Source organism: Leptonychotes weddellii, chromosome 4 (assembly GCF_054177405.1).
Source record: "Leptonychotes weddellii isolate Sample4059 chromosome 4, ASM5417740v2, whole genome shotgun sequence".
NCBI lineage: Eukaryota > Metazoa > Chordata > Mammalia > Carnivora > Phocidae > Leptonychotes > Leptonychotes weddellii.
Genome location: NC_138372.1, coordinates 133,419,603 through 133,436,746, shown reverse-complemented (window position 1 = coordinate 133,436,746; position 17,144 = coordinate 133,419,603). Strand labels below are relative to the sequence as shown.

Genomic DNA, 17,144 nt, shown 5'->3' with positions numbered 1-17,144 from the left:
GTTGAAGTTTCACAATGTGTCAAGCAGTAATACAGCTGTATCAAAGAGGCTGCCATCAAAATGTTTTGTACATATGATCATATGATGAATCACGTCTTTTTTGTCTACCTATTAAAGTTACTAATTCTATAAGATCCAATTCAAATCTCAATTTAATGAATATTCTTCCCATGTTCCCCAGTCTCAATCTTTCCTTCCCCATATCCCCATGGCACTTTATTTATCCCTCTATTATAGTGCTTAAAGCAACTTGCTACTTTAAGATTATAGTCATTTTTGTATCTCCCAGAATACCTGGCCTAGTATCCTGCACATCCAATAAATACTTATTAATATTTCTTTAGTGGTTCTTGAAAGTCTGTCTCAACAGAAATGTTTCCTGAAATTCTGGTGAACTACAAATCCTAATATCCAGTTGGCACATTTGAGCATAAGGCATTTACTGCTTTTTCTTTTTTAAAGATTTTATCTATTTATTTGACAGAGAGAGAGACAGTGAGAGAGGGAACACAAGCAGGGGGAGTGGGAAAGGGAGAAACAGGCTTCCTGCTGAGCAGGGAAGCCCAGTGATCCCAGGACCCTGGGATCAGGACCTGAGCCGAAGGCAGAAGCTTAACGACTGAGCCACCCAGGTGCCCCAAGGCATTTACTGTTTATACTTCTCATGTCATTAACTGTATAAAAACTAGCTATTGAGATGTCAATATTCTTAAGGACAGACATCATCATGTCTTATTCTTAAAACACCTAGTGTATTACCCTGTGAGGCAAATCTAGTACCTGACATGCTGAGCAAAGGGGCACTACATAGCATCAACTAAGAAACGCTAGACAAAAGCAGCCCTTAATCCTACATGTATTCTCAAGTCTTCCAAGGTTAAAGAGAAAGGGGAAAAGGCCAGTCAATTATGGAAGTCTATAACCAATTTTTCCTAATTGCCTGCTAAATGTCAGGCCTATATATATACCTGAAAAAGATAAGGTCCCTGCCCCTATGGAGCACATGGCCTCTTAAAGGATCCTTTTACCTTAGTAGATATCATATGACTTACACTTCAGAAGATTTCTCCAGTGTTTCAACACTTTGTTAACTGTGATATACTACAACATGAAATTCCATGCACAGCATCTAAAATCCCATGTAATCATAGCAAATGATAATAAGGTTCTAAGGTATATTATATGAACTAGAAAAATGTGTATTTAAATATATATTTTCTGGGGGCGCCTGGGTGGCTCAGTCGTTAAGCATCTGCCTTCAGCTCAGGTCATGATCCCAGGGTCCTGGAATCAAGCCCCGCATCGGGCTCCCTGCTCCACGAGAAGACTGCTTCTCCCTCTCCCACTCCCCCAGCTCGTGTTCCCTCTCTCACTGTCAAAATAAAATAAAATATTTAAATATATATATATTTTCTGTTATGCAAGTGGACATTATCATACATAAGTCATTTATTTCACTTTGGATTTAAAAAATGAATTTAACTAACAAAGACAAGGTACAACATTACTCTTGAATTTAAAAAGTCAGCTTCTAGGGTTGCCTGGGTGGCTCAGTCGGTTAAAAATTAGTCGGCTTCTGATCTAATCCACTATTATGACCCAAAATGAGATTCTTTGCTATGAAATAGATATCTTACTGCCCACCCCTTTATAATGCAAGCATTTTGCTGATGTACTGGTTAAAATTACATTGGTTTTGGGGCGCCTGGGTGGCTCAGTCAGCTAAGCATATGTCTTCAGCTCAGGTCATGATCTCAGGGTCCTGGGATCAAGCCCCACATCAGGCTCTCTGCTCAGGGGCGAGTCTGCTTCTTCCTCTCCCCCTGTGAACTCCTTCACTTTCGCTCTCTCTCAAATAAATAAATAAAATCTTTTTTAAAAAAATTACATTGGGGGCACCTGGGTGGCTCAGTTGGTTAAGCGACTGCCTTTGGCTCAGGTCATGGTCCTAGAGTCCTGGGATCAAGTCCCACATCGGGCTCCCTGCTCGGCGGGGAGTCTGCTTCACCCTCTGACTGTCTCCCCTCTCATGCTCTCTCAAATAAATAAATAAAATCTTTAAAAAAAAAAAAATTACATTGGTTTTTTTTTATTCATTTTAAATCTTTAATTTATTCTGACTTTACATTATATCATTGTTCCACATCAAGGGAGAAAGTAGCCTCAAAACACTGTGATGCTATTAAGGCTTAAGTACATCTAATTTATAAAACACCTAAATGAGATTTTATTTATTTATTAAAGATTTTATTTATTTATTTGAGAGAGAGAGAGTGTACAGAGGGAGAGTGAGAAGCAGACTCCCTGCTGAGCAGAGAGCCCGATGCCTGAGATCATGACCTGAGCTGAATGAAGGCAGACGCTTAACTGACTGAGCCATCCAGGTGCCCCTAAATGAAATTTTTTTAAATGAGAAAAAATATTAATGTTACATTTCTTCTAGATATTATAATATTCCAAATTATTTATTTTCTAAGTGGTATGTAATTATGTGTCTACTACTCCTTGGATTATTTTTGCTCTTTATCTTTTAAGTGGTATGGAGTTAGGTAAATTTATATATAATCTAAAACTTACTTAGTCATATTTAGTCCAAATTTTACTTCAAGGAATTTCAGCATGTGCCCATTTTCTTTGTGTGGGACAAACATCTGGAAGAAAAAAGCACTAGTTACAACAAAGAACTATTAGCTATGCTCACAGCAATATGTTTCTGTCTAGAAAGAGAAAACACAGCAGGACTATTAAATAAAAAATACAAATTAAAAATGAATTAAATAATACTTGGTATAACTACGAAGCAAGAAGATCTACTGACCTAAGTCAATCACATTACCTTATAGTTAATCATAAAACTATAATGGGGTAGTAAGATTTCCACGTACCCTGCATAACTTAAGTAACTTACCCACTCTTTTTTTTTAGATTTTATTTATTTATTTGACAGAGAGAGACACAGCGAGAGAGGGAACACAAGCTGGGGGAGTGGGAGAGGGAAAAGCAGGCTTCCCGCAGAGCAGGGAGCCCAATGCGGGGCTCGATCCCAGGACCATGACCTGAGCCGAAGGCAGACGCTTAACGACTGAGCCACCCAGGCACTCTGAGTAACTTACCCACTCTTTTCAAAACTTCTACTCGTCTCAATTTACTAAATTACTTAATGTTAATTAATTGGGTAATGATGACATTTTAAAATAAATGGAAAATAAAGTGTATCTTTTAAGTATATCTAGAAAAGAATTAGAATCCTATTTTTCCTGTAAGTATGATCATTGTTCAACTCAAAATTTTACCGTACAAACTCTATTATTTTGCTATCTCATTATTCTCATTAAAATTTAGGCCAGTATATTTCATTATCCAACTCACTCTACTACATGAATCTCACCAGCAGAGTTATTTACCTTCATTATAATATTCAGTGTCACTGTCAGAGTACACACCAAGTAAAAATTAATCACTTTCATTATTTTAGCTATACAAGTTCCTTTCTTCACATTCAGCTGTGGGGGGAAAAATCATGAACAAAGAAGTGAGGTATAAAAAATTAACAATTAAAAAATTCACTGCAAGAATGATAAAAAGGCAATTCTCTTTACCTGAAGGCACTTAGCAAGTATTAAGGCCACTACTAAACTTAATAAAGGAGATACCAATAAAGCTGAATTCTCAAACTGCAGTAAATATCCCAGAAAGAGAGAAAATATATAGATTTTATAAACTTCATGAACCTGTTGGGACAAAATAAGATAAATGAGAATAAAATGAATTTTATTTGTACATCTTTTCATTAGTTTTATTTAGAACAGATTTGACTCCAATTATAAAATAAATACCCAATTATAATTTAGGATAGTATCCTACAAATGTTCAATCTGTATTTTTAATGTTATGGTATATAACGAATTTATTACTTTCATAAACAAAGTAAAAAGTTTTAAAACCATGGACATCTAAATCAGCCTGAATGTACCTGCTTTCACCCTGATTTAATTTTACTTTGCTTGCCCTGTTACTAAAATCCATCCATACAACATCAAACTGCATAAATCAAAAATTAATCTTTAGCAGCAGTTCCGAAAACCTACCTAGTGAAAACATACTGCCATGAAATGTAGCACCAGAGACAAGTATTTTTAGATTTGGTCCATTTAAAAGTGAGCATAAGAAAGTTAAATTCAATGTCCTAATAGATGATCTCCCAGGAAAGTCACATGTCTTAGAAGATTTCTTTTCTAAAATTCAGTAATATAATTTAATCTATCATAAGATTAATTCCTTTTGGAAAGGGAAAACTAAGACAAAATATAGGCATTAGTTAGAGGGGAAAATCAAAGGCAGAGTGGTAAAGGTAAGAAAAAAAAAGAAAGAAAGCAAAGAAAAACAATGAAAAATATCCCCAAGAGGCCAGAGCCATTAAGAAAAGAAATACCTTACTGTTGGGAGGCTGAAACAAGGACTGGGAGAGGGCACAATGGGATCTTCCAGGTGCTGCAAATTTTCTATTTCCTGATTTTGGATACTGGTTCTGCAGATGTCTGCCAGTTACTGAGTGACTGTCTCTTAGTCCCAACCTGTCCCTCTACTCCCTGCCTTGTAACGCTGGGGCTGGAGATTTTGCAATCTATGTTTCTGCTTTTCCAGTTGGCTCACTATTAAACTCTGTCAATATGAAATGCTAGAGAGAGATTACAAGGTTGGGGGAGAAAGGAGGAGCTAGTGGCCTCCTGTCTGCTTTGCAGTTCCTGTGAGTATCCTATCGGCAGTATCCTATCGGCAGTACTTCTTCACTCCGACAGAGCAATTCCTTCTAGTTGAAGCAGCTGAATGCAGGTGCAGTTTGTCCAACACTTGAAGAACCAGCTTTATCACATTCTCTTGCCCCCGAGACCCCAGGGCCAGTTAGCCAGAGCCCCATTCACAGAGGTCTGGGTTCCATTTCCATGGGGCCCTTCTTTCCAGTTCAGACACACCAGCAAAGCTGGGCAGTGGCCCTGCATTAGAAGTCTGAGTTTCAGCTCCACAGGGGTCCCTCCTCTAAGTTTTGAAGGGTTTTTTTGTTTTTTTTTAAGATTTTATTTACTTATTTGACAGAGAGAGACACAGCGAGAGAGGGAACACAAGCAGGGGGAGTGGGAGAGGGAGAAACAGGCTTCCTGCTGATCAGGGAGCCCAATGCTGGGCTCGATCCCAGGACCCTGGGATCACGACCTGAACCGAAGGCAGACGCTTTAACGACTGAGCCACCCAGGCGCCCCGAAGTTTTGAAGTTTTAATAATTCCAAATTCTCCCCTTTGCTCCCTCAGCTCTGGTGGTGGTAGCTGCTTCCTGCAAACTGCTACCTCTATGATACTTTTGGGTTCTTACTACCCTTTCAATTAACAAGATAATGACATTATATTTGATTAATGATTCTTTATGTTCAATTCTCTCTATTCAATTAACCTAAATGTTTGTATTCATCAGGATTCTGGATCATCTAAATATACAGGATAAAGAAAAGAAAGAGCAAGAAGATCCCCAAATTTCTGGGGCGCCTGGGTGGCTCAGTCGGCTAAGCGTCTGCCTTTGGCTCAGGTCCTGATCCCAGGACCTGACCCCGCGTCGGGCTCCCTGCTCAGCGGGAAGCCTGCTTCTCCCTCTGCCCCTCCCCCCTGCTCATACTTTCTCTCTCTCTCTAAAATAAATAAATAAAATCTTTAAAAAAAAAAAAAGAAGATCCCCAAATTTCTGGCTTGGACAACATATTAAATACTTAATAAATGTTTATAAATGAAAGAAAGATGAGAGAGGGGTGAAAAAGAAAAAGATAAAGAAAGGAACCAAATGCTGATGGCACTTATATAAACTGCTATAACCATTCTGGACAAAGGCTTAGTATTTAGTTAGGTTGAATATGCACATATCCTTTGACTTGTAATTCCACTATGAGATATATACTCTAGAGAAATCTTGCACTTAGTGCCAGGTAAGAATGTTTACGGCAGCACTGGTTATACGGACAATAAGCTGGAAAAAATGAAGTGTCCATTAACAATAAAATGTATAAATAAATAAAAGTGAATGAAATTAGCTCTGTACCTCATCATGAGTGAATCTCAAAAGCAAATCAGATAAAAGTAAACAATACATTGTTTACAGCATATTTTTTAAGGACTATCTAGATAAGTGGTAAAACCCATAAAGAAACAGGGGAAAGGAGTAACAAAATTCAGGACAGCAAGCCTCTGCTGGGGAGGGAGCAGGATGCGACTGGGAATATTAAGAGAGGGACTTCTGGGTATTCCAATGTTCCATTTCTTGGCCTGGATGGTCAAATACTCATATTTTATTCTGCACGGTATATATACACAGCATACATATACTTTTTTGTGCATGTTCTATATTTCACTCTTTTTCTTTTTTAAAGAAATAGAAAGGGAAGGCGCAAGGGCTAGAAATGGAGAAGAAGCACATGGTTGACTGGTTAAGCAGACCTTCTTTAAGGGAATTTCAAAGTGTTTCTAAAAGGGCAGGGAGAATGAGTTTAGCAATCTTTTGCGTAGAATTATAAGTCAGGGCCTATTAAAATATTTCAAAATAAAGCTTAGAAGCTAAATGATCTTAAGATACAACACTATAAAAACATTTATTCTCTGGATTTAAAATCACAACCGCAAAATTCAAAATACCTTGTCACTTTGCTCCAGTGAAAAGCTATCTAGCAAGAACAGAGATGCCGCCTGAAGAAATAAGAGATAGTGGCTGTACTCCCACATCATCATAAACGTGTAAGTTGAAGCGCTCATCAACAAGCAGCAAAACCTCTAGGGAAAACAAAAGAAAGAAACTAAGTATCAGTAGCTTTATTACTATAGAAATCTATGAGGTTGTTACCTCAAAGTTGAAGCTCTGTTACTGGTTTTACTTTAAGCTATATAATTCTAGAAACTTCTTTTTTAAATTACATAATTATTGCTAAACCCTTACGTAAACAATAAGATCTTCAATAAAGCACACAGACAGAAATGAACCACTTGTCCTTTAAAGTTCAACATCATATTGAGAATTTCAGGATGACAAAGGGAAAAAATTCAGTACACTTTCATCTCAAAAGAGGTAAAGTAATAAGCATAAGAAAATGGTGGCTTTTTCTAGACTTGGCTGATGGGCTTTTGTTATTGTGAAAGTAACTCCATTCACCCTAGAAAATATTTTCACTTCTGTGGTGCTTCATATTTCCCTAAGAGTTTCCATTTAAATAGTCTGTTTACATCTCAGTCTATTACACAGTCCATGGAAAAAAGCCCAGTGCTTTTTTTATTGCTTCTCAGCGAAAGCGTGCCTTACCTTTCCCCAGTGCTTATACTGTCAACCATGTAAAACTCTCTTTTCCTTTGCTAAGGTACTAAACACAAGGACTTCTTGCCCTTGCCTGGAAAGTACTTGGCTGAAATAATTTCTGTCCTTCCAAATGTCATCTCTCAAGTGATCCCTTAGTGAGAAACCAAGTCTGACAAATCCACTGTTCCTTAGTATATTTCTCACAACCTCTACTTCCTCCAGGGATCTGCATTTTTATTCCCAATTTTTCCACCAGCCATGATGTCAAATGACTTTGCTCTGATAAGAATAGCAAAGGAGAAAGGCAATAAGGGTCTAGTCAAACCTGAGATAACAACCATACTCTCTAAAATTTAATCTTTCAGACTCAGCTGACTATACTCAATGATAAATTTCGGAGTCAGAAATACCTCAGGCCATCAGCAGATATAAGGATTTTCCAGCACCCTGAATAAGATTAAGACCAGAGAACAAAATGTAAGAGATGGAAAAATTCTACCAGTTGGTCAAAGAATAAATACCAACTGCCAGGCCCAGAAGAGCTTAGCACTGACAGAACACATAGCTTCTGCTCTTCATATCACCACAGCTATAAGAGAAAGTGTTCTGGAAACTTCTAATGTGGAACAACCAGAACTGTAATAACAAGGCCTGAAACCATCATCCTCAGAGAAACCAGTTCCAGAAATCAATGAAGGCTCAGATCTAGATCCAGCCTAATTAATCTACTAGACATGTGGATATTACTTCAAGGATACTAGGGAAAAAACTACAGTATAATGAAGCAAATTGCTAATTCCAAGGGTTTATTCTCAACTACTCTAAAGAACATGCAGTGAGATAAGACAGAAATATATGTCAAACACAATCTGGACAATTAGCTATGTTTTTCCTTTCTAGCTTTGTTCCTTTGAACATTTTCAAAAATCTGTGCACTCTTATCTACCCCTTACCTTGCTCACTTCATTTTCAACTGTCTTTATTGTGAACTATTTTATACATATTACCTGACACATTAAATGTGTTTCAGTAATCAACCACAGATGTCCCTAGATGGTTCCAGATAACTGCACAAAATATCTGAGCTTCAATATCTTTATGCAACTGGGACCACAAGATCTAGCCTCAAGAATGGGAAGCAAACTAAAAAATATGTGACTGAAATACACATATTGCTGGGGCGCCTGGGTGGCTCAGTCATTAAGCGTCTGCCTTTGGCTCAGGTCATGATCCCAGGGTTCTGGGATCGAGCCCTGTATCGGGTTCCCTGCTTGGCAGGAAGCCTGCTTCTCCCTCTTCCACTTCCCCTGCTTGTGTTCCTGCTCTCGCTATCTTTCTCTCTGTCAAATAAATAAATAAAATCTTTAAAAATAATAATAAAATAAAATAAAATACACATATTGCTGTAATACTACTCAGCAATGAAAACAAGCAAATTATTGATAGAAGGCAACAATTCAGATGGATGTCAAGGGCATTAGGCTAAATGAAAAAAGCCAGTCTTGAAGGATAACATACTATATAATTCGATTTGTATAACCTTTCAAAATGACAAAGTCATAGTGATAGAGAACAGAGCAGTGGTTGCCAGAAAAACAGAAAAGAGAAAATAGGCAGTGCTACCATAAAAGTTAACATTACTGCCATTTGTAGTCACTCTTTGTATCTTCATTAATATTTCCTTATTTGCAATGACTAAAAGCCATCAATATTACAGAAAATGGTAAATTAATGAGACTAATTTTCAAAATAATATATTCTTCATATATTTTTGTCAAGTAATTGCACTGAAACAATATAACATCTTTTTCCTTAAAATAATTTACCATCTATCAGACTCGACTAACAGTGTTATATAATAGGACTACCTAAATATATTCTTTATAGATGTAGTAATTAGGCTTCACCGATTATAACTTAACTGTTTAATATGATTAACTTTAAAATTTTATACCACATTTGCAACACATCAAAATTAACTGTGACAAATAAATTTGTATCTTACCTCTCCATAAGTATTTAAGTTGCTTTTTAAATAGCCTGTAAGTGCAGCAATTTGGCATGCGAAATATGGTAGTGCCCAGTTTTCTCTTAAAGGAATGGAGTATTCAATTCTTGTTGTATCTACCCTAAAGTAAACCACAGACGAACAGCAAAATAGCAAGACATGATATTTGTGTAATACAAAACTTTTCAAAGCACTTTCACACAATCTCATTGTTCTCTATACCAATCCTGTGAGGTAAGAACAGACAGCCGCCACTGTCTATACAGCATCTTTGAGCAAATTAAGCATCTCATGCAGCCCCCAGTCCCTCCATTCCAGGAAGACTCAGCGCTGCTGTGTACTGCTTGGTGAATTAGCGGGCCTCTATGAAAATTTGAAAAAGGCACCCCTGCTCTGAGCAGATACATCTGATGTTAGGGCACATAGCTTGTGGCAGAGGACACTGGATTTCAGCTCCCACTCTCTCTTCCCTCAATGAGATGGCTACCCTTCTCTAGAGTACAATCTGCATTACATAATTAGCAGGACTGACAGAGACCCAAAGTTCCTATCCTCCCTTATTTAAAGAATATGAATCTCAGAGAGGTGACACGACTTAATCAAGGTCATACAGCTAATAGGTGGTGCAACTGGGATTACAATGCATATCTTCTGATATCTAGTTTAATAATCTTTTCAATCAGCAGGTCCTGGAATTACCGTTACAGTAGACCTTCATGTGATATATCCAGAAACCTTTAAAAATTCCCACAATCACAAATACAGAATGTCTTTCCAGGCTCTTCCTAAGTTTCTCCTCAATTTGCATTGACAGCAGGTTGTCTCCTGTACATATCCTCACACCTCAAGAAGACCACCTTTCCTACAATCATTACATTTGGAATTCATACACTCAATAGCTCTTTTCCACACAGAAACAAAGGTACTACTGCCTTACAAATTTTATGAAAATTGCTGTATAACTCTCCTAAATCATGGAGAGGAATATATTTGCATGTAATTTAGTTCAACTGAATTATGGTACAGGATATTACTTAGCAATGACAAGGAATGAACTACTGATATGCCCAACATACATGAATCTCAAAATAATTATGCTGAGTGAAAAGAAAGACCAAAAAAGTATATGCTGTAGGACTCCATTATATAAAATTCTAGGGGCGCCTGGGTGGCTCAGTCATTGAGCGTCTGCCTTCGGCTGACCCCAGGGTCCTGGGATCGAGCCCCGCATCGGGCTCCCTGCTCAGTGGGAGGCCTGCTTCTCCCTCTCCTGCTCCCCCTGCTTGTGTTCCTTCTCTCACTGTGTCTCTCTCTGTCAAATGAATAAATAAAATCTTTAAAAAATAAAACAAGATAAAATTCTAGAAAATGCAAACTAATTTATAATGACAGAAAGTAGATCACTGGCTTCCTGGGGACAATGGGACAGTTAGTAGAGGTGGGGGGAAAAGAGGAAAGAAGGAAGCATTACCAGGGGGGAGCAAAGAAACTTTTGGGGGTGACAGATGTTTATTATATTGATTTTGTTGATGGTTTCATGAGTGTATCTAAATGCCTGAACTGATCAAATTGTACACTTTAAATATACACATTTTATGTCAGTTATACCTCAATAAAACTGTTAAAAAGTATTATAAGAAAACCTGTCTTCTACGAATGTATATGTGATTGAATATATATATATACAAAAAAACAGGATCATACATGAAGAGCAAATGAAATAAAAGCTGTAAAGAACTTAGTAGTGTGTCTACAACCTAGTGAACGATATTAGATCTTGGCTCTTTTATAATTCTGTAATGAACTACTTTTCACTTAATGATATATTATGAGCATCTTTCCATAACATATGTATCCATAAATACACTTCAAGAATATTTAATGGTCCGGGGCGCCTGGGTGGCTCAGTCGTTAAGCGTCTGCCTTTGGCTCAGGTCATGGTCCCAGGGTCCTGGGATCGAGCCCCGCATCGGGCTCCCTGCTCGGCGGGAAGCCTGCTTCTCCCTCTCCCACTCTCCCTGCTTGTGTTCCCTCTCTCGCTGTCTCTCTCTGTCAAATAAATAAATAAAATCTTTAAAAAAAAAAAAAAAGAATATTTAATGTCACGGCACATCATGGTAGAGATTTATCATACTCTAACTAATTTCTATTGTTATACACTTAAAGTGTTTCTGATGCTACCTTTTGCAAAGATTTTTAAAACATGAACCAATGTTGGCAGCTCATTCTGCCCACAGGTCCTGTCCCCGTGCTTTAATAAAATCACCTTTTTGCACCAAAAACAACAACAAAAAACATGAACCAATGTTTCTGTATAGTAATTACTGGTTTCACTGTTTACTTTTTTTTTATTTTACAGTTAAGACTTTTTTTTAAGATTTTATTTATTTGAGAGAGAGAGAGAATATGGGGGGGAGGGGCAGAGGGAGACACAGACTTCCCGCTGTGCAGGGAGCCCAATGCGGAACTCGATCCCAGGACCCTGGGATCATGACCTGGGCCGAAGGCAGATGCCCAACTGACTGAGCCACCCAGGTGCCCCTCACTGTTTACTTTCAATGCTAATCCGTTTGGAGTTTATTTTAGTATTTGAGCAATAAGGTTTATTTTCCAGATTACTGTCCCAATACCATCAACTGAACATCAAGTATTCTAAAGACCATGTATTTTCATATAATATCCCTGAAAAATTATGAAAGTTAATAAAGACAAATAAGAGATTCAAGTGTCATGAGGCAGGAAGTGGGGAGGAAAGAGAGAATATCTATTCTCAATTCAGGACTCCACCAGCCACTCCATCAGCCCAGAATTGGGAAGCTGGACCCGGCACTCACCTTTCTGAAGGTGGACTCACTAACCCTGCCCAAGTCACAGATCAGTGCAGGGAAATCTTTACAACTCTGCACTGGAGAAAGGAAGTCATTGCAACACAAACTGAGTAAGATCTCTGTCAGTTATTCTCTTCACCTGGTCAGGCCTTCCCATTGCTACCTTCCTGAACACCTGAGCTACTCTCTCTTGCCTTCATCACGCTTGGTGGTTGTGAGGAACAGAAGGCTAATGGTAGGAAGGGACAAAATCAAATGAGACCCCCTTTTTCTCCCCAGTGGCAGAGTCTAGCAGCAGCACAAACCAGCAGTTCAAAATAACTAGTTAAATCACCTAGGGTTCATAGGCCTATAGATATATTCACAGAGATTAGCAAGCTCTGAGTTTAATTTTGAGTTTTCATTTTTTTTTAAAGTATTCTCTACACCCAACGTGGGGCTTGAACTCACAACCCCAAGATCAAGAGTCACAGGCTCTACTGACTGAGCCAGCCAGGAGCCCCCTGAGTTTTCATTTTAGACACATCATAACATAAGCATAATCTGGATCGTCTGGATGACCACCTTGTAATTCACTGTTGCCAAAAGATTTCAGTGCTCACTTCCATGTTGTGTTAACAATCTAGTTGGCAACATAGGACTAGTTCAATCGGCTTGAGTTAATCAGGAAAAATAGATGATTCTAATACCAAATGATGTACTGCCAAATAAAAACAAAATGATATCCTGATCACTGTGGTATAAAGAGATTTCAGAGTGCACTGAGGAGAGCAACATGATGAAAAGTGAGTCATCTCACAATACCCACCTGTGCAGGTGCGCCACACTCAAAAAAGAACCTGCTGGAAGGGTACTTTATTTATGCTGAGAGCAGAAATCTGGCTTTAGCAAAATACCATTTTCACATTAAATTCATCTTTTTTTTTTTAATCATGACCTGAGCCGAAGGCAGACGCTTAACCGTCTGAGCCACCCAGGTGCCCTAAATTCATCTTTTCAGTTACTATTTTCCTGGTTGCTTATTTCATTAGTAAATTGGTTTCGGTTTTATAGTAGCGTAAGCATTCAGAGCATTACCTAGTTTCATTTTATATGTAAACAGCATTATAATTCAAATTATTTAAGTCAATACATGGAACCCATGAAAATACAGAACTGAAGTTTGAGAAATGTTGAGCTGGGTAACATATAAAACACTTTGGCATATGAATGTATAATGTGTGAAAGTTGAAAAACATTTACCCAGTATCAGTACAACTTCTGATGGCAGCATATTGCCTTGCACTGATGTATTACAATTTACCTAACCATTCTCTTATATTTAGATGGTTTTCTAATTTTTTGTATTATTGTCCTTTTCTGGATTACTGCCTTGCAATAAAATGGAATTCCTACGAAAGGAATTCCACCTAAAATTGAAAAAGCTTACACCTGCATGAGCATTCTGAGTATATCAGTAGCATCACACCAGAACCAGCATGGTGTGTCACCATTATTTTGTTAGCTATACCTCTAGGACATGTGCATTTCCTTGCATCTTACCTCTTTATTATTACCAATGTACAATTATTTGGGGGGGGGCAAAGACTAACTTTATTTTTTTAAAAGATTTTATTTATTTGAGAGAGAGAGTGCGTCGGTGAGAAAGCGAGAGCAGGAGCAGGGGGGGAGGGCCAGAGGCAGAGGGAGAAGCAGGCTCCCCACTGAGCAGGGAGCCCAAGGGGGGGCTCGACCCCAGGGCTCTGAGATCATAACCTGAGCAGAAGCAGACACTTAACCGACTGAGCCACCCAGGCGTCCCCAAAGACTAACTTTAATATACACTTTTAATCACACACACTTCTTTCTTTGCCCTTCAAATACAAAGATGTTTCCACTGAAGTGATAGCCAGGTATATATTTGTAGATGAGAAGATCAGTAGGGACTATTCCATATTGTTTATATGTGAAGCCTGGTCTCAGTTCAGCCCATTTTGGTGATACATCTGTTATAAGAGAGTCATTCGCCCCTGATTTTTTCACCCACTACTGTCTATACAGTGCTGTTTCCTAAAATTTCCTTGCATTTTCTAGTATGCCTATGTCTTTTGGTTTTACAATCCTGCTTTCCCCTTCTGGTATTAAGGAATATGTAACAAAAAATACAGTTAACAACACTAATAATCATAATATAATGGAACGGACTAGTATCTTTTTATACTTTTCTAAGCATTCATATATAAACTCTAAAGCTGGTAAATAGTGGTGCCTGGGTGGCTCAGTTGGTTGGTTTTGGCTCAGGTCGTGATCTCAGGGTGAGATCGAGCCCTATGTCAGGCTCCATGCTTAGCGTGGAGTCTGCTTGGGACTCTCTCCCTCTCCTTCTGCCCCCCCCCCCCCCCCACCGCTCGTGCTCTCTCTCTCTCAAATAAATCTTAAACAAGAGCTGGTGAATAGAAAAAGCACATTCTCTTTCACAGCATTAAAATATATTTTATAGCATAAAATATATACCAATAAAAAACAAAGAGCAAAACAAAAACTACTTGCTAAGAATGTTTTAATTGCCAAAAGATACATTTTAGCAGAATATATCAGGTTAATTTTTCTACCTAACTCCTGCTCCAGCTACCCATGATACATTGTACCATGAAATAAGGCAATTTCCTTACAGTTTTTTGTTGTTGTTTTTTTTTTAATTTGAGAGAGAGAGAGATCAGAGATCAGGAGCAAACGGGGAGGGGCGGAGGGAGAGGGAGAGAATCTCAAGCAGACTCAGCACTGAGCTCAGAGCTGGACATGGGGCTCGATCTCACAACTCTGAGACCATGAACTGAGCTGAAACCAGGTATAAGAGGCTTAACTGACTGTGCCACCCAGGCACCCCAAATACCTTACAATTCTAAGATCTCTAAAATACTCTATTTGGCAAGGAGTCATATTATTCTTTAATGCTGTTATTCTTACATGGAAAAGTTGCCTGGGCTTCCTCCTCAAATTTCTGATAAAGTCTAGAAATTAAACAAAATGAATATTAAAAATTCACTACTGGGGCACCTGGCTGGCTCAGTTGGAAGAGCATGCAACTCTTGATCTCAGGGTCCTCAGTTTGAGCCCCATGTGGAGGGCATGAAGCCCACTTAAAGAAAAAGTTCACTGCCTGTAGGAGCCAGTCTCCAAGATGGTCTGCAATGTATTAACACCCTGTATAGTTACTTCCCACAATGCACCGAAGTCAGTGCATGATCAATAGAATATGGCAGAGTAAGGTCATAACATTTCTGGTATTAGGTTATAAAAGAGATCTCACTTCCACTATGGCACACTCACTCCACACTCTTTTGGATCACTCACTCTAAAGAAAATCAGCAGCCAAATTGTGAGCAGCTCTATGGTGAGGTTCATGTAATGAGAAACTAAGGCCTTCCAGGCCAACAACCAGCAAATAACTGAGGCTTCTTGGAAAAAGTCACATGAATGAGCTTGGAAGTAGATGGTTCATGCCAGTCAAGCCTTCAGGTGATTATAGCCCTAAACAACTTTTTTTAAGATTTTATTTATTTAGGGGCGCCTGGGTGGCTCAGTTGGTTAAGCGACTGCCTTCGGCTCAGGTCATGATCCTGGAGTCCCGGGATCGAGTCCCGCATCGGGCTCCCTGCTCAGCGGGGAGTCTGCTTCTGCCTCTGACCCTCCTCCCTCTCATGCTCTCTGTCTTTCATTCTCTCTCTCTCAAATAATAAATAAATAAAATCTTTAAAAAAAAAAGATTTTATTTATTTATTTGACAGAGAGAGCGAGAGAGCACAAACAGGGGGAACAGCAGAGGAAGAGGGAGAAGCAGGCTCCCCGCTGAGCAGGGAGCCTGATGCGGGTCTTGATCCCTGAGCCGAAGGCAGATGCTCAACCATCTGAGCCACCCAGGTACCCTGCCCTAAACAACTCTTGACTGCACCCTCAATAACAAGCCCTGAACCAGAACCACCCAGTTAAGCCACTGTGGATTCTTTACCATCAGAAACTGACATGTTTATTGTTTTAAGCTGTTAAGTTTTAGGCTGATTTGGTATGCAGCAATAACTAACACATCACATAATCAAGAAAGTCATCCTTTTATTATTGTAAATAATGCCAGTTTTGTACTAAATAGATTTCATTCTAAAAAGCAAGACCTCCTAGACCTAGTCTATGAGTTCTGAAATACTTTGAGTGGGCTATTAAATTTCTAACAATGAATCCTAATAAAATTTTAGAAAGTACATGGCAACTTAAAATATTCTCTAGCAAGCACTTTTCTGATGTAACAAGAAATCATCTTATCCCCCTAGCATCTACACCAGATTCTCTAATAATATACTAAAAGGAACTAAAGCTCCATAGAGAAGTGGCTAATTCCAAATCTTTCACAGGGAATGTATAAGGTGAGCCTGCTTACCTTGTTGAGACAGAAAACAAGAAAGCTTTCAAAGGTTAATGAAGATGTGTTAAAAGAACTCAGCAGTTAGCCTGAAAGGACTTGTATTAACCAAAGTTGTGACAATTTGAGCAACAAAAATGATGGTAATGGATTTAGCCCTACTGAATCAATGAAAATCCCAAAGGAGAAAAACATGCTTAAAAAAGAGAATACCAGTGAGGCACCTGACTGGCTCAGTCAGCAAAGCACACAACTCTAAATCTCAAGGTTGTGAGTTCAAGCCACATGTTGAGCGTAGAAGCCTACTTTAAAAATAAATAAATAAATAAATAAAATTATATATATATATATATATATACACACACAAAAAAAATGTAATATAAAATGTATTATATATATATATTAAAAGTATATTTTTAAAAAAAGAGAACACCAGAAAGTTTGTTTTATCACTATCTGAGACAGCTATTAAACAATTTCTTAGAAATGGGTAAAGTGAAATTAAGCATTTGTTCTGACTTTCTAATAGTAACTGAATTTAAAGGTAACCAAAGAACACTGGTTAATAAAGAAATAGTCTAGGGATGAATA

The 17,144-nt window shown here is 38.3% G+C and overlaps 1 protein-coding gene across 4 annotated transcripts in view; it reads right to left on the bottom strand.

Moving 5' to 3' along the window:
• The window catches only part of DPY19L4 (dpy-19 like 4), a 67,474-nt gene that overhangs the window by 28,070 nt on the left and 22,260 nt on the right, over positions 1-17,144 (bottom strand). For all 4 annotated transcript variants that reach the window (XM_006729766.3, XM_031024220.2, XM_031024221.2 and 1 more), the window contains 5 exons: positions 9,330-9,453; positions 6,673-6,807; positions 3,600-3,731; positions 3,405-3,503; positions 2,578-2,651 (listed from right to left, as the gene is read on the bottom strand). In XM_006729766.3, the coding sequence (XP_006729829.1) occupies positions 2,578-2,651; positions 3,405-3,503; positions 3,600-3,731; positions 6,673-6,807; positions 9,330-9,453 (564 nt within the window). The remainder of the gene's footprint in view (positions 1-2,577; positions 2,652-3,404; positions 3,504-3,599; positions 3,732-6,672; positions 6,808-9,329; positions 9,454-17,144) is intronic.